Genomic DNA, 18743 nt, shown 5'->3' on the forward strand with positions numbered 1-18743 from the left:
AGCTGACGATTATGCCAAACATTTGCATCTTAAAGGTAGCATCTGTAATGCCGTCAAACAGCGACCTCTAGGCGAAAGAGCTCCTCTTGGCACTGCACTTTTGTTTGTTTTGGTTTGATGTGTGGATCGAGTGGGTCCACGGGGCACGGGCCTCAGGCTCTAAGGTGTAGCTAGTGATACAAACACCTCCCCTAAACCCACTGAAATCCAACACGCACATCACAGCGAAAACAAAGACATGTAAGCAAAGCGCAGCGTTAAGAGAAGCTCTTTTGTCTAGAGTTCGCCGTTTGGCGAACATTACCTTTAACCAGCCTATATCCACGTTTGTTTTCCAACCTGGCTGCTGGCCCTGTGATCTGTCGCGCAGTGTTGTTGATTGTCCTCTATATTTTTTCACAGGGACAAAATGGCACTGCGTTTGTCTGTGCCAACGTCAACGGCAGCGCAACTTTCTTCGGTGCTCTGCTCGTCAACGGTACTCTGACCATCACAACGGTGAGTTACGGCTGTGGTGTGTGTGTGTGTTGCACTGAGCAAACTGAGACCAGTAAGAGACTAGTACACTGAGCAAACTGGGACCAGTAAGAGACTAGTACACTCTGAGCAAACTGAGACCAGTAAGAGACAAGTACACCCTGTGCAAACTGAGACCAGTAAGAGACTAGTACACTCTGAGCAAACTGAGACCAGTAAGAGACTATTACACTCTGAGCAAACTGAGACCAGTAAGAGACTAGTACACTCTGAGCAAACTGAGACCAGTAAGAGACTAGTACACTCTGAGCAAACTGAGACCAGTAAGAGACTAGTACACCCTGAGCAAACTGAGACCAGTAAGAGACTAGTACACTGAGCAAACTGAGACCAGTAAGAGACTAGTACACTCTGAGCAAACTGAGACCAGTAAGAGACTAGTACACTCTGAGCAAACTGAGACCAGTAAGAGACTAGTACACCCTGAGCAAACTGAGACCAGTAAGAGACTAGTACACTCTGAGCAAACTGAGACCAGTAAGAGACAAGTACACCCTGTGCAAACTGAGACCAGTAAGAGACTAGTACACTCTGAGCAAACTGAGACCAGTAAGAGACTATTACACCCTGAGCAAACTGAGACCAGTAAGAGACTAGTACACTGAGCAAACTGAGACCAGTAAGAGACTAGTACACTCTGAGCAAACTGAGACCAGTAAGAGACTAGTACACTCTGAGCAAACTGAGACCGCAAACTGAGACCAGTAAGAGACTAGTACACTCTGAGCAAACTGAGACCAGTAAGAACACTCTGAGCAAACTGAGACCAGTAAGAACACACTCTGAGTAAACTGGGACCAGTAAGAACACTCTGAGCAAACTGAGACCAGTAAGACCACTCTGAGCAAACTGAGACCAGTAAGACCACTCTGAGCAAACTGAGACCAGTAAGAACACTCTGAGCTGCCCGTCTCTTAACTCAATCAGCACCAGACCCGAGTAAAGTCGGGTTATCTCGACAACCGCTCAGCGCCAGACCCGAGTAAAGTCGGGTTATCTCGACAACCGCTCAGCGCCAGACCCGAGTATAGTCGGGTTTCCATCATTATTTCTTTTATTCGATATTTCTATTAATTTCAGGCACACGGACCTCGGGGTAACCATAGGAAATTAGTCTGAGATCGCCAAAGTGCAATACCGGCCGCATCCTGCTAGAAGGCAGTATTGAGCAACCTTTGAAACCTTATATCTTGCCCTGTGTTACATTCAAATCCATCCGGGCGCAGTTTATTGGGTCAGGCGAGTCGAGCGGTTCGCAGGATTACATTGAAGCGCGTCCATTGCCCCTGATGCATTTGTTGGGGTGGATTATGTTGGCAACACGATGGACACCAATACTGGGAATCACGATCAGACAATTGGAATATTCTTTTTTGGGTACCTCCAATGAAGGTAAGGACTATATGACATCAATCCTGCTTTGATCCAACCATGATTTGACATCGATCGCAACGCGTGTGTAACGTTACTCCACAACGTATGCCGTTGGTGACAATCAAAGCATCAAAAAACAGGCTGCCTCCTCGTGTACCGGAGGGGACACGTGATGCAAGGCTTCTATCCTCACTACAGCCGACGAGTGGGAGGCATAGTCTAGCAACGTTCAAGACAGGGGAGGGGAGAATTGAAGGGGAGAATTGGCGATATGAAATTGGGATGGGAGAAAAAATAGAAAAATAAGGAGAAAAAATGGATAAAAAAAAAACTACCCCCCCCCCCCTTTCATGCATTCATGATGAAACATAATACCTATTATATACATTTGATTTGGAAATAGTAGCGTGTCCAGGCGAGAAACGCCAGCACTTTTAGTGAAATTCACGTATTGCTCCATATCGCAGTTTTCTGGGATTAGCCAGGATCACTTACTTTCTATACACGCAAACGTATGCATGAAAAAATTTATTCTTTTTCATATATTGAACGATAGATAGTTGTGTCAAATAGCCATAGTATTGTATCCATAGCTATAATATAGATATAGCCCTGCAAACACCGCCACTTATCCCTATCTTAGAGTGTTGGCCCAGTAGGAACAAAGATGCTCCAGGTCCGTGGCATCCATTGAGTTAAAAGCACATTTATCGTTGTTTTTGCAAAGGATTTACGATTGCCCTTTGTCTGCTATTGTAGCCCAGTGAAATTGTAGCTAGCTCAATATTGGACCAATGAGTGAAATTAACTCTCTTTATGTATCAGGTGTACATGGTAGACAGGCCGTGAATAGTGTCTACTGACTTTTATTTTTCACCCCTGTCTGAATCCTTTTATATTTCACAGTTTCTTGAACCTGTTTTGTACAATATGTATTGTTGTTTTGCTTTATTGCCCACAAAAAAAACATTTGGCATACAAAAAAGTATATATTATATACTATTATTATGATATTATCACATGACGTATATCATCAATAGAACCTTGAATAGCTGTGTCTCTCCATACTGTAAACTGACTGGGCTTCTTCTGCACTCACAGCTGAATGTGAACTCAGTGGAGGCTGTGATCAACGGGAACAAGATCCAATGTACCTTTTCAGCCACCGTACCTGGCCCGTCAAGCAGGACATCACATCTGCGCAACCGCTTCAACATGGTTGGGGCCACTGGGACTGTCTCCAACAGTGGTAAGCTACGCATCTTTCTTTTTTCAACCTACTTTTTCTCCTCCTTTTTCTGTGATTTTTCTCCCATCCCAATTTCCTCTCGTGCCAATTCTCCCTCCCCTGTCCTGATCGTTGCTCGCATGTGCCCCCCACTGGCCGGTCATAGGGAGGATAGAAGCCCATCACATGTCCCCTCCAATACATGTGGAGGCAGCCAGTCACTTATTTTCACCTGCCAGCGCGGACTCTCATTGGCGAGGTGTAACGTGTGGAAGGCTCACACTGCCCCCGCCATTTCCTGTCTTTGCTGTGCAGGCGCCCTGACCGACCTGTAGGAGTCGCTGTTTCACAATGACCAGACTACCATCCATCGACTCCCCTCCCGCTGACTTTGCCAATTGAGTCAGTATGACGGCCGGCCCAAGCCGGAGGCAACGCTGACAGCCGGATTCGAGACCGGTGTATCTTGCGTTGGTGACAAGTGCAATGTCCGCTGCGCCACCCAGCCGCTCCTAAGCTACGCATTTGTATATATATATATTAGGGCTGTCAGTTTATTGCGTTAATTAGATTAATGAATTACACCGCAAATTATCGCTTTATGAAAATTAACTCAAAATTAATTTAAAAAAATTATAAAAAAATATTTAAATCTTTTTTGATCTCATTCATTCCATAAGGACATATAATACACATTTACAGACTTTTTTTTTTAATATGGTCCATTTGCATGTTCTTGGTATCTGATTCTAGGGACATCTATGGATCTCAGGGAATGTATTCTGCAGGGTCAGAAATACTGTGTCTGTTACTAGGCTTGAGTAAATAGCAATGAACCAAATGAGAATATCAAAAAAAGAAAATGTAATCTTTGACTGTGAATAACACCATGCTAAAATTGACCAGACCTGAAAAATCTAAGCAAATGAATAAATGGAAGATGATTAAACAGAAGGTTTTGTAGATACAATACTGAATTCTGCCATCCGGACACATGCCATTTGAAATATGATTATAGAATATAGAATATCAGGCCTAAAATGGTTATGTGATTAAAATGCAATTAATTTGATTAATTAATTACAAATCCTGTAATTAATTAGATTAATTTTTGTAATCGCCTGACAGCACTAATATATATATATATATATATTTGCTCGGAACAGGGTAAATCTGCATTTTGCTATGATGCCCCTCTAGCTCATGGAATGAACTCCAACAGTCAGCTTGATATTCTCCCCTCTGTTGCAAAGTTTAAAACCTTGATCTCCAACCGTTGTCAATCAAGTTGTACATGTTTTAATTGACTGTTATCCTTACTTGTCTAATTGTTATGAGGGAAACCTCAGTTGCCTTTCTAGTTTAAATGCTAGGGCATACAATGGTGTATGCACACACACACACACACACACACACACACACACACACACACACACACACACACACACACACACACACACACACACACACACACACACACACACACACACACACACACACACATCAAGCAATAATAAAGGTAATTCATAGAGAACATAGTAGTAATGGTGATAATAGTAATGAACAGTAGTGGAATGTCAGGATTAAACCAGTCAGTAATAATAATAATAGAACATAGAACAAAAAACAAAGTAACAATGGTGATAGTGATAATAATGACAACAGTAGTGAATGGCAGGATTCAATCAGACAGTAGTAATGGTCCATGCAAGGGCGACAGTCGCTTGGTAGGTAGAGCAGTCCTCTGGTAATCCGGAGGTTCCCTGTTCGATTTCCACTCCTCCCTGGCAGCGTGTCGAAGTGTCCTTGAGCAAGACTGATTGATTGATTGATTGAAAACTTTATTAACAGATTGCAGAATGGGTACAATACAGTACAGCTCAATACACACAATTGTTAAGGGGATGCAGACCAGAGAAAGACTTTCGTCTTGTTTACATCAGGGTCCCCCATTTTCAATTCATCAGGACATATATGACATACATGACATACAGATAGTCAGTACTGCTACATCTATACATTTATGACATACCAGATTTGCAAATACAGTACTGTTTGTGATACAGAAGGAGTCAAGAAAAGGGAGTATATACATTTGACGTAGAAACTGTACATTGGAGGAGGTTGGGTGGGGGGGGTTGGGTACATTGGGATATTGACAACCATACTGGGTAATTTACATTGGAGGTGGTTGGGGGGGGGGGGGGCACACTGTATAAACAAGTAAAACTGTACATTGAGGGGGGGGGAGGAGACACTGTACAAACAAACAAAATGGTACATTGGACTATTGACAAAACCATACTAGGTAAATGACTGTACATTGGAGGGGGTTGGGTTAGGATATTTACAGGGGCCAGTGTTGAATTGCAGTCTCCCGTAGGTGTCCCTTGAGAGAGGTTTTGAAAGTGGGTAGTGATCCACATTCCTTTACAGCTTTGGGTAGGGCGTTCCACATTGATGTGGCATAATTGCGAAGCGTGTTTAGTCCCTTATTTGAGCCGAATCTGGGTTTAACATGATTTGTGGAGCTCCCTCTGGTGTTGTGATCGTGGTATTCACTGACCTTTGGGAAGTATTTTGACATGTACATGGGTACCTTGGTCGTGTAGTGTATCTTGTAGACCAGGCCCATTGCAAGTTGCTGTACTCTGTCGTCTACTCTAAGCCATCCTAGGTTGTCAAAGTGGGCAGGGGTGAGGTGGGTTCTAGGAGTAAGGTCAAGCAGTAGTCTGACCAGTTTGTTTTGAGATGTTTGTAATTTTGTTTTTAGCGCCTTTGAGGTGCTTTGGTACCATGAGGTGCAAGCATAGTCGTAGTACCCCTGAATGAGTGCTCCTGCCAGAGTCTTCAGGGTATTCTTGTTTACCAGAGAGGAGATCCGGTACAAGAATCGAGTTCGTTGGTTGACTTTTTTTATTACATTGGATGCCATTTTGTCACAGGAGAGATTAGCCTCTAGGATGGAACCCAGGTAGGTAATTTCATCTTTCCTTGTGACAATATTGTCACCCACTGTAACTGAGAAGCCGTCGGTCTTGCTGAGTTTGTTATTTGAACCGAAGAGAATGGACTCTGTTTTGCCCATGTGTAATGATAGTTTGTTATCAGCGAGCCATATGCAGATTCTGCCTAGTTCCGAGCTGAGGGTTTTTTCAACCTGTAACTTGTTCTTGTCAGAGACCAGCAGGGCTGAGTCGTCCGCAAACAGGAACAAGTTGCAGTCACAAGCTGACGACATGTCATTTGCATAAATTAGGAACAGTAGCGGTCCTAGTATGCTTCCTTGTGGAACACCACAGCTCACTGTGAGGGGGGGGGATAGGGTACCGTTTACCTCCACCATCTGTTCCCTCCCCTCAAGGTAGGATTGCATCCAGCTCACTGATAGACTATCAAAACCAATTGCTTTTAGCTTGTCAATCAGAATGGAGTGATTGACCGTGTCAAAGGCCTTTTGTAGGTCCAGCATGACCATGCCGCAGTATTTGCCTGCGTCCACCTCTTAACACTTAACCCCTAACTGCTCCCGATGAGCAGGTTGCAGGCACGTGCACACATAGAGGCCAAGGGGTGCTTGAGCACCTGCCTTTTTGAGCATCATCAAAAAAGTGCCCTTTTTGAAAAAAATAAACTATATATATATATTTTCTTTACCGTTACGCATATAGACTGCCCTTCCAACTGAAAGATGTCAGGATAGAATCAAAATATTAGGTAAAGAGAGAGAGATGCCCCAGCGTGGGTGGTGATGATGATGATGATAGATGGGATTTGGGAATCTCAAATACAAATCGGGATTGGAATAAAAAATGCATTTATATTAAACAATACAGAATATACAGCACTTCTTGGGGTCTGTATAGGGTAAGCACTTATTCCCTCCCCCCTGAACATTTATGGAGATGTATGGGCCTTTTAAGTCAGTGATAAAAGTGTCTTTCAAGGATAAGTGAGCTCCTGCACTGATTATTATAGTTCAATATTCAATATTTGATCACCAAAACCCCCCAAAAAGCATAAAAAGGGGGCCCCCCGCCCGAAAAGGGCCCTTAAAAATCGCGCTCGCGCGCCGCGCGCGCTCGGTTAATATATACACACAAGTGTAGTGCCCTTTTCAGCCTTTGAGCACCTGCCCCTCTAAAGTCCTGTGCACGTCCCTGGCAGGTTGACACCTTGCATGGTCGACTCCACCGTCGGTGTGTGAATGTGTGAGTGAATGGGTAAAATGTGAGAAACAAATTGTAAAGCGCTTTGGTTAAAAGCTGTTATATAAATGCACCATTTAGTAATTAAGAGTCAGACAATCAGTTCTCGTTCTCCAGCCCTTTGCATACAAACTGATTGCCAATCACTGATCATACTTAACCCTTTCACTACCACACTACCAAAGGGTTAACCCTTTCACTGCGACAATACAGAAGGTTTTCACTACCACACGACAAAGGGTTAACCTTCTGTAGTGTGGTTGTGAAAGGGTTAAAGTATGACAGACTTCTAGCAGCTGACAACATATTGCTCAATGACACTACAGCATGTAACAACCCATCATCTACACTCACTGCACACACATCCACATGTACACACTCACTTTAAACAAACACTCACCTTAACACTCACTTTACTCACTTTAGACACTTTAACACTTTAATTTTACTCTGTATTGTATATTGTATATAATATGTATATTGAATATTCCTCTTTACTTACTCTTACTTACTTTTTTACTAACTTTTTTTTTACTGTATGAAGCACACTCAGGGGCTCATACAGAAACAAGCATTTCATTGTAAAATATCTGTATTCTATTGTGACAAATAATAAAGAAACTTGAAACTTGATATTAATGTGTCTCCTTGCTTCTCAGGTGCACTCGGAACTCCCACAAGCCGAGTCCAGACCGGACTTCTGAACCTAGCGGACCCCACTGCCAACGTTCCAACGACCCCAGCACCTGTGGCCTCAACCAACTCACCCATTCTGACGCCAAACAGCACGGTTACACTTCTCACGGTCAGTACATATAGAATAGAATAGAATCAGGGATGTAGTGGTGGGTAAACCCACCTAAAGTTTCAGTTGACCTACTTTTGTATGCTGATATGAATGGTATAGATTATCGTAAGTATCAGGTCCATTTGTGGAAATAAAGCAAAAAGATATTATTCTGGAAAATTTATAAAATGCATCATTACTATCTTACTGTAAATTTGCTTCAACACAGCATCATAGAACAGCACACAGCATATAGTGACTTTACTAATAATCTAGGTCTCTATCATTTCTGTTTGTTTGTTTATTTTTACATACAAAGAACCAGCACTGTGTCAGTCACTCATGGTTAGCCACTCTGCCCCTGGTGGTGGCTCAGAGGCATGCCACTCTGCCCCTGGTGGCGGCTCAGAGGCATGACACTCTGCCCCTGATAGCGGCTCAGAGGCATGACACTCTGCCCCTGGTGGCGGCTCAGAGGCATGCCACTCTGTAGGACCAGTTCGTTCCATGCAACATTCCAATGCTTTACTTCTATGACATGGGGTGTCCTTATTGTGCATGTTCACACGGCAGCCCTTCCCACGCTGTTCCCACCAAAGGTGGGACCCGTAAGGAACCCCAACCTGAGCGTGACATAAGAGCAAAATGGCCACTTTGTGAATATGGTCAATTGAGACATCACATTCCAAAAGTCATCCAATCCACTAAGATTGTTCTCTCTCCCTTCATTTGATCTCCTCTCCCATCCTTCTATCCTTTCACACACACACACACAGGAAAACATCAATCGAGTAGGATGCGGCTCAGTCCGTCTCTGCCAAGCGGAACCATCGACTTGCGACCCATCCGTGTTGGTTTCCTGTTTCTTCATCTCCGCCAAGCAGATCAATGGTCGGGACTTTCACTTCCAGCTCTCAGGAGAGTCGGAGGGCTACGCCAGTATCATCCTGTCTGCTGACGACGCTCTGGTAATAGACCGTTGATATTATAATATTGTAATCTGATATTATAGAATTAGGCCCCCACAAAACAGACCATATTGTGAAGTGGGTCTTTGGGAACATTAGAATCTTGAATCCTGCAGGACGTACACACTATGGCCGCTTTTCCACTGCATGGTACCTACTCGACTCGACTCTACTCGCTTTTGGTACCTGGTACTTCGTTCGTTTACCACTGCAGGTAGTACCCCCCCCCCCCCCCCCTCAGTGTAGCTGGTCGTCATAGAGCGCTGTCATCTTCAACAGGACACACATATTGAAGCTAGCTATGAAACCAGTGACTTATTAGCTAATGTACACTAGCCGCAATGCTAACGGTTATAATGGGAAGTCCCAGTCACATAAGCTAACTAAATTTGCGATATTTTTGTGAGACTAAACTAAATGAGGCAGAATACACTGTGAATGTATATTTTTTTGTTTATTGCACTTTGTTCTCACTGCAAACAAATAATGAATGCTAATGTTTAGTAGTCGCAAGGCTATTTAAAGATGGTGGGTTTGTGTTTTTGTGCAGGATGCCCCCGTGTAGCGCAATGATAGCGTAGTGACGATTCTCTCTTCTGACCAATCAGTGGTCTGTACGTAACTTTTTGGTATCGCTTCTACCCGCTTGGAACCTCGATAATAAAGCAGGTACTAAAAAAAGTACCCGGTACCAGGTACCATCCGCAAATTTGGGCAATGGAAAAGTACGTAAAGGCCGTAAAGGCAGAGTACAGTCGAGTCGAGGAGGTACCATGCAGTGGAAAAACAGCAAAAGTAGCTTGCAGTTGTCGGCACGTAGATAAAAAGGGTTCAATTAAATATGCTATCAAATCTAACCCTGAAACTGAAGCCAAGCTGACGATTATGCCAAACATTTGCATCTTAAAGGTAGCATCTGTAATGCCGTCAAACAGCGACCTCTAGGCGAAAGAGCTCCTCTTGGCACTGCACTTTTGTTTGTTTTGGTTTGATGTGTGGATCGAGTGGGTCCACGGGGCACGGGCCTCAGGCTCTAAGGTGTAGCTAGTGATACAAACACCTCCCCTAAACCCACTGAAATCCAACACGCACATCACGGCGAAAACAAAGACATGTAAGCAAAGCGCAGTGTTAAGAGAAGCTCTTTTGTCTAGAGTTCGCCGTTTGGCGAACATTACCTTTAACCAGCCTATATCCACGTTTGTTTTCCAACCTGGCTGCTGGCCCTGTGATCTGTCGCGCAGTGTTGTTGATTGTCCTCTATATTTTTTCACAGGGACAAAATGGCACTGCGTTTGTCTGTGCCAACGTCAACGGCAGCGCAACTTTCTTCGGTGCTCTGCTCGTCAACGGTGCTCTGACCATCACAACGGTGAGTTACGGCTGTGGTGTGTGTGTGTGTTGCACTGAGCAAACTGAGACCAGTAAGAGACTAGTACACTGAGCAAACTGGGACCAGTAAGAGACTAGTACACTCTGAGCAAACTGAGACCAGTAAGAGACTAGTACACTCTGAGCAAACTGAGACCAGTAAGAGACAAGTACACCCTGTGCAAACTGAGACCAGTAAGAGACTAGTACACTCTGAGCAAACTGAGACCAGTAAGAGACTATTACACTCTGAGCAAACTGAGACCAGTAAGAGACTAGTACACTGAGCAAACTGAGACCAGTAAGAGACTAGTACACTCTGAGCAAACTGAGACCAGTAAGAGACTAGTACACCCTGAGCAAACTGAGACCAGTAAGAGACTAGTACACTCTGAGCAAACTGAGACCAGTAAGAGACTAGTACACTCTGAGCAAACTGAGACCAGTAAGAGACTAGTACACTCTGAGCAAACTGAGACCAGTAAGAGACTAGTACACCCTGAGCAAACTGAGACCAGTAAGAGACTAGTACACCCTGAGCAAACTGAGACCAGTAAGAGACTAGTACACTCTGAGCAAACTGAGACCAGTAAGAGACTAGTACACTGAGCAAACTGAGACCAGTAAGAGACTAGTACACTCTGAGCAAACTGAGACCGCAAACTGAGACCAGTAAGAGACTAGTACACTCTGAGCAAACTGAGACCAGTAAGAACACTCTGAGCAAACTGAGACCAGTAAGAACACACTCTGAGTAAACTGGGACCAGTAAGAACACTCTGAGCAAACTGAGACCAGTAAGACCACTCTGAGCAAACTGAGACCAGTAAGACCACTCTGAGCAAACTGAGACCAGTAAGAACACTCTGAGCTGCCCGTCTCTTAACTCAATCAGCACCAGACCCGAGTAAAGTCGGGTTATCTCGACAACCGCTCAGCGCCAGACCCGAGTATAGTCGGGTTTCCATCATTATTTCTTTTATTCGATATTTCTATAAATTTCAGGCACACGGACCTCGGGGTAACCATAGGAAATTAGTCTGAGATCGCCAAAGTGCAATACCGGCCGCATCCTGCTAGAAGGCAGTATCGAGCACCCTTTGAAACCTTATATCTTGCCCTGTGTTACATTCAAATCCATTTGGGCGCAGTTTATTGGGTCAGGCGAGTCGAGCGGTTCGCAGGATTACATTGAAGCGCGTCCATTGCCCCCGATGCATTTGTTGGGGTGGATTATGTTGGCAACACGATGGACACCAATACTGGGAATCACGATCAGACAATTGGAATATTCTTTTTTGGGTACCTCCAATGAAGGTAAGGACTATATGACATCAATCCTGCTTTGATCCAACCATGATTTGACATCGATCGCAACGCGTGTGTAACGTTACTCCACAACGTATGCCGTTGGTGACAATCAAAGCATCAAAAAACAGGCTGCCTCCTCGTGTACCGGAGGGGACACGTGATGCAAGGCTTCTATCCTCACTACAGCCGACGAGTGGGAGGCATAGTCTAGCAACGTTCAAGACAGGGGAGGGGAGAATTGAAGGGGAGAATTGGCGATATGAAATTGGGATGGGAGAAAAAATAGAAAAATAAGGAGAAAAAATGGATAAAAAAAAAACTACCCCCCCCCCCCCTTTCATGCATTCATGATGAAACATAATACCTATTATATACATTTGATTTGGAAATAGTAGCGTGTCCAGGCGAGAAACGCCAGCGCTTTTAGTGAAATTCACGTATTGCTCCATATCGCAGTTTTCTGGGATTAGCCAGGATCACTTACTTTCTATACACGCAAACGTATGCATGAAAAAATTTATTCTTTTTCATATATTGAACGATAGATAGTTGTGTCAAATAGCCATAGTATTGTATCCATAGCTATAATATAGATATAGCCCTGCAAACACCGCCACTTATCCCTATCTTAGAGTGTTGGCCCAGTAGGAACAAAGATGCTCCAGGTCCGTGGCATCCATTGAGTTAAAAGCACATTTATCGTTGTTTTTGCAAAGGATTTACGATTGCCCTTTGTCTGCTATTGTAGCCCAGTGAAATTGTAGCTAGCTCAATATTGGACCAATGAGTGAAATTAACTCTCTTTATGTATCAGGTGTACATGGTAGACAGGCCGTGAATAGTGTCTACTGACTTTTATTTTTCACCCCTGTCTGAATCCTTTTATATTTCACAGTTTCTTGAACCTGTTTTGTACAATATGTATTGTTGTTTTGCTTTATTGCCCACAAAAAAAACATTTGGCATACAAAAAAGTATATATTATATACTATTATTATGATATTATCACATGACGTATATCATCAATAGAACCTTGAATAGCTGTGTCTCTCCATACTGTAAACTGACTGGGCTTCTTCTGCACTCACAGCTGAATGTGAACTCAGTGGAGGCTGTGATCAACGGGAACAAGATCCAATGTACCTTTTCAGCCACCGTACCTGGCCCGTCAAGCAGGACATCACATCTGCGCAACCGCTTCAACATGGTTGGGGCCACTGGGACTGTCTCCAACAGTGGTAAGCTACGCATCTTTCTTTTTTCAACCTACTTTTTCTCCTCCTTTTTCTGTGATTTTTCTCCCATCCCAATTTCCTCTCGTGCCAATTCTCCCTCCCCTGTCCTGATCGTTGCTCGCATGTGCCCCCCACTGGCCGGTCATAGGGAGGATAGAAGCCCATCACATGTCCCCTCCAATACATGTGGAGGCAGCCAGTCACTTATTTTCACCTGCCAGCGCGGACTCTCATTGGCGAGGTGTAACGTGTGGAAGGCTCACACTGCCCCCGCCATTTCCTGTCTTTGCTGTGCAGGCGCCCTGACCGACCTGTAGGAGTCGCTGTTTCACAATGACCAGACTACCATCCATCGACTCCCCTCCCGCTGACTTTGCCAATTGAGTCAGTATGACGGCCGGCCCAAGCCGGAGGCAACGCTGACAGCCGGATTCGAGACCGGTGTATCTTGCGTTGGTGACAAGTGCAATGTCCGCTGCGCCACCCAGCCGCTCCTAAGCTACGCATTTGTATGTATATATATTAGGGCTGTCAGTTTATTGCGTTAATTAGATTAATGAATTACACCGCAAATTATCGCTTTATGAAAATTAACTCAAAATTAATTTAAAAAAATTATAAAAAAATATTTAAATCTTTTTTGATCTCATTCATTCCATAAGGACATATAATACACATTTACAGACTTTTTTTTTTAATATGGTCCATTTGCATGTTCTTGGTATCTGATTCTAGGGACATCTATGGATCTCAGGGAATGTATTCTGCAGGGTCAGAAATACTGTGTATGTTACTAGGCTTGAGTAAATAGCAATGAACCAAATGAGAATATCAAAAAAAGAAAATGTAATCTTTGACTGTGAATAACACCATGCTAAAATTGACCAGACCTGAAAAATCTAAGCAAATGAATAAATGGAAGATGATTAAACAGAAGGTTTTGTAGATACAATACTGAATTCTGCCATCCGGACACATGCCATTTGAAATATGATTATAGAATATAGAATATCAGGCCTAAAATGGTTATGTGATTAAAATGCAATTAATTTGATTAATTAATTACAAATCCTGTAATTAATTAGATAAATTTTTGTAATCGCCTGACAGCACTAATATATATATATATATATTTGCTCGGAACAGGGTAAATCTGCATTTTGCTATGATGCCCCTCTAGCTCATGGAATGAACTCCAACAGTCAGCTTGATATTCTCCCCTCTGTTGCAAAGTTTAAAACCTTGATCTCCAACCGTTGTCAATCAAGTTGTACATGTTTTAATTGACTGTTATCCTTACTTGTCTAATTGTTATGAGGGAAACCTCAGTTGCCTTTCTAGTTTAAATGCTAGGGCATACAATGGTGTATGCACACACACACACACACACACACACACACACACACACACACACACACACACACACACACACACACACACACACACACACACACACACACACACACACACACACACACACACACACACACACACACACACACACACACACACACACACACACACACACACACACACACACACACACACATCAAGCAATAATAAAGGTAATTAATAGAGAACATAGTAGTAATGGTGATAATAGTAATGAACAGTAGTGGAATGTCAGGATTAAACCAGTCAGTAATAATAATAATAGAACATAGAACAAAAAACAAAGTAACAATGGTGATAGTGATAATAATGACAACAGTAGTGAATGGCAGGATTCAATCAGACAGTAGTAATGGTCCATGCAAGGGCGACAGTCGCTTGGTAGGTAGAGCAGTCCTCTGGTAATCCGGAGGTTCCCTGTTCGATTTCCACTCCTCCCTGGCAGCGTGTCGAAGTGTCCTTGAGCAAGACTGATTGATTGATTGATTGAAAACTTTATTAACAGATTGCAGAATGGGTACAATACAGTACAGCTCAATACACACAATTGTTAAGGGGATGCAGACCAGAGAAAGACTTTCGTCTTGTTTACATCAGGGTCCCCCATTTTCAATTCATCAGGACATATATGACATACATGACATACAGATAGTCAGTACTGCTACATCTATACATTTATGACATACCAGATTTGCAAATACAGTACTGTTTGTGATACAGAAGGAGTCAAGAAAAGGGAGTATATACATTTGACGTAGAAACTGTACATTGGAGGAGGTTGGGTGGGGGGGGTTGGGTACATTGGGATATTGACAACCATACTGGGTAATTTACATTGGAGGTGGTTGGGGGGGGGGGGGGGCACACTGTATAAACAAGTAAAACTGTACATTGAGGGGGGGGGAGGAGACACTGTACAAACAAACAAAATTGTACATTGGACTATTGACAAAACCATACTGGTAAATGACTGTACATTGGAGGGGGTTGGGTTAGGATATTTACAGGGGCCAGTGTTGAATTGCAGTCTCCCGTAGGTGTCCCTTGAGAGAGGTTTTGAAAGTGGGTAGTGATCCACATTCCTTTACAGCTTTGGGTAGGGCGTTCCACATTGATGTGGCATAATTGCGAAACGTGTTTAGTCCCTTATTTGAGCCGAATCTGGGTTTAACATGATTTGTGGAGCTCCCTCTGGTGTTGTGATCGTGGTATTCACTGACCTTTGGGAAGTATTTTGACATGTACATGGGTACCTTGGTCGTGTAGTGTATCTTGTAGACCAGGCCCATTGCAAGTTGCTGTACTCTGTCGTCTACTCTAAGCCATCCTAGGTTGTCAAAGTGGGCAGGGGTGAGGTGGGTTCTAGGAGTAAGGTCAAGCAGTAGTCTGACCAGTTTGTTTTGAGATGTTTGTAATTTTGTTTTTAGCGCCTTTGAGGTGCTTTGGTACCATGAGGTGCAAGCATAGTCGTAGTACCCCTGAATGAGTGCTCCTGCCAGAGTCTTCAGGGTATTCTTGTTTACCAGAGAGGAGATCCGGTACAAGAATCGAGTTCGTTGGTTGACTTTTTTTATTACATTGGATGCCATTTTGTCACAGGAGAGATTAGCCTCTAGGATGGAACCCAGGTAGGTAATTTCATCTTTCCTTGTGACAATATTGTCACCCACTGTAACTGAGAAGCCGTCGGTCTTGCTGAGTTTGTTATTTGAACTGAAGAGAATGGACTCTGTTTTGCCCATGTGTAATGATAGTTTGTTATCAGCGAGCCATATGCAGATTCTGCCTAGTTCCGAGCTGAGGGTTTTTTCAACCTGTAACTTGTTCTTGTCAGAGACCAGCAGGGCTGAGTCGTCCGCAAACAGGAACAAGTTGCAGTCACAAGCTGACGACATGTCATTTGCATAAATTAGGAACAGTAGCGGTCCTAGTATGCTTCCTTGTGGAACACCACAGCTCACTGTGAGGGGGGGGGATAGGGTACCGTTTACCTCCACCATCTGTTCCCTCCCCTCAAGGTAGGATTGCATCCAGCTCACTGATAGACTATCAAAACCAATTGCTTTTAGCTTGTCAATCAGAATGGAGTGATTGACCGTGTCAAAGGCCTTTTGTAGGTCCAGCATGACCATGCCGCAGTATTTGCCTGCGTCCACCTCTTAACACTTAACCCCTAACTGCTCCCGATGAGCAGGTTGCAGGCACGTGCACACATAGAGGCCAAGGGGTGCTTGAGCACCTGCCTTTTTGAGCATCATCAAAAAAGTGCCCTTTTTGAAAAAAATAAACTATATATATATATTTTCTTTACCGTTACGCATATAGACTGTCCTTCCAACTGAAAGATGTCAGGATAGAATCAAAATATTAGGTAAAGAGAGAGAGATGCCCCATATTCCATTGCAGTTTGCACGGCCTCCTCAGCGTGCCTCTCCGCGGACCTATATATTTTATGCATAGCGTGGGTGGTGATGATGATGATGATAGATGGGATTTGGGAATCTCAAATACAAATCGGGATTGGAATAAAAAATGCATTTATATTAAACAATACAGAATATACAGCACTTCTTGGGGTCTGTAGGGTAAGCACTTATTCCCTCCCCCCTGAACATTTATGGAGATGTATGGGCCTTTTAAGTCAGTGATAAAAGTGTCTTTCAAGGATAAGTGAGCTCCTGCACTGATTATTATAGTTCAATATTCAATATTTGATCACCAAAACCCCCCAAAAAGCATAAAAAGGGGGCCCCCCGCCCGAAAAGGGCCCTTAAAAATCGCGCTCGCGCGCCGCGCGCACTCGGTTAATATATACACACAAGTGTAGTGCCCTTTTCAGCCTTTGAGCACCTGCCCCTCTAAAGTCCTGTGCACGTCCCTGGCAGGTTGACACCTTGCATGGTCGACTCCACCGTCGGTGTGTGAATGTGTGAGTGAATGGGTAAAATGTGAGAAACAAATTGTAAAGCGCTTTGGTTAAAAGCTGTTATATAAATGCACCATTTAGTAATTAAGAGTCAGACAATCAGTTCTCGTTCTCCAGCCCTTTGCATACAAACTGATTGCCAATCACTGATCATACTTAACCCTTTCACTACCACACTACCAAAGGGTTAACCCTTTCACTGCGACAATACAGAAGGTTTTCACTACCACACGACAAAGGGTTAACCTTCTGTAGTGTGGTTGTGAAAGGGTTAAAGTATGACAGACTTCTAGCAGCTGACAACATATTGCTCAATGACACTACAGCATGTAACAACCCATCATCTACACTCACTGCACACACATCCACATGTACACACTCACTTTAAACAAACACTCACCTTAACACTCACTTTACTCACTTTAGACACTTTAACACTTTAATTTTACTCTGTATTGTATATTGTATATAATATGTATATTGAATATTCCTCTTTACTTACTCTTACTTACTTTTTTACTAACTTTTTTTTTACTGTATGAAGCACACTCAGGGGCTCATACAGAAACAAGCATTTCATTGTAAAATATCTGTATTCTATTGTGACAAATAATAAAGAAACTTGAAACTTGATATTAATGTGTCTCCTTGCTTCTCAGGTGCACTCGGAACTCCCACAAGCCGAGTCCAGACCGGACTTCTGAACCTAGCGGACCCCACCGCCAACGTTCCAACTCCTGTTCCAACGACCGTCGCTCCCCAAACCACTAGCCACGCCGTCACGTTCCAACACTCCCAGGTCCAAGGTAATCTCTCCGCACACAAGTACACATGAGCACACACATACACACACACAACACACATTCTGCACTCGCTCACACACAAACGGTCACTTTAAACACAATGAAAAGGACACTTTAAAGGAACGAGGAAAAAAGGTCACTTTAAGAAAATAACTGTTGTGGTTCTTGTATTTACATTTTCTTTTACATTTAGTCGTTTAGCTGACACTTTTATCCAAAGCGACTTACAAGTTCTGTACGACAAGTCATCAGGAAGGGTACAACTCTATCAGCTGAGTAACAATGTTCATCAAAGTGTTGCGTGTTACAGCGTAGGTTCGTTTATTAGGTATTTGTATAGTATAGTTTAGAAATAGCAAGTACAGCATAGGGATATAGAGTAAAACTGTATATTGTATAGTAGTGCACATAGGACCCAGTGCCTTAATTCGTAGCTAACATTGTATTGCATTTATCTCAGGACTTTTAACATGTCTATTTTATCATGTCTATTTTATGTCTATTTTATGAATGAATGAATGATTATTACATTTATATAGTGCTTTTCTAGACACTCAAAGCCCCCCCCCCCACACACAATGTAGGGTGGAAATTGTCTCCTTC

The 18743-nt window shown here is 43.2% G+C and overlaps 1 protein-coding gene across 1 annotated transcript in view; it reads left to right on the forward strand.

The window, feature by feature from the left end:
• LOC311239696 (uncharacterized protein) overlaps positions 1-18743 on the forward strand; it is a 63808-nt gene that overhangs the window by 39129 nt on the left and 5936 nt on the right. Inside the window, exons 16-22 of the mRNA XM_084328105.1 lie at positions 403-498; positions 3013-3160; positions 8007-8152; positions 8911-9102; positions 10379-10474; positions 12875-13022; positions 17997-18143. Coding sequence (XP_084184231.1) covers positions 403-498; positions 3013-3160; positions 8007-8152; positions 8911-9102; positions 10379-10474; positions 12875-13022; positions 17997-18143 — 973 coding nt within the window. The remainder of the gene's footprint in view (positions 1-402; positions 499-3012; positions 3161-8006; positions 8153-8910; positions 9103-10378; positions 10475-12874; positions 13023-17996; positions 18144-18743) is intronic.

The sequence above is a fragment of the Notolepis coatsorum genome (genome assembly GCF_963971535.1).
Source record: "Notolepis coatsorum genome assembly, chromosome: 13".
Classification (NCBI taxonomy): Eukaryota; Metazoa; Chordata; class Actinopteri; order Aulopiformes; family Paralepididae; genus Notolepis; species Notolepis coatsorum.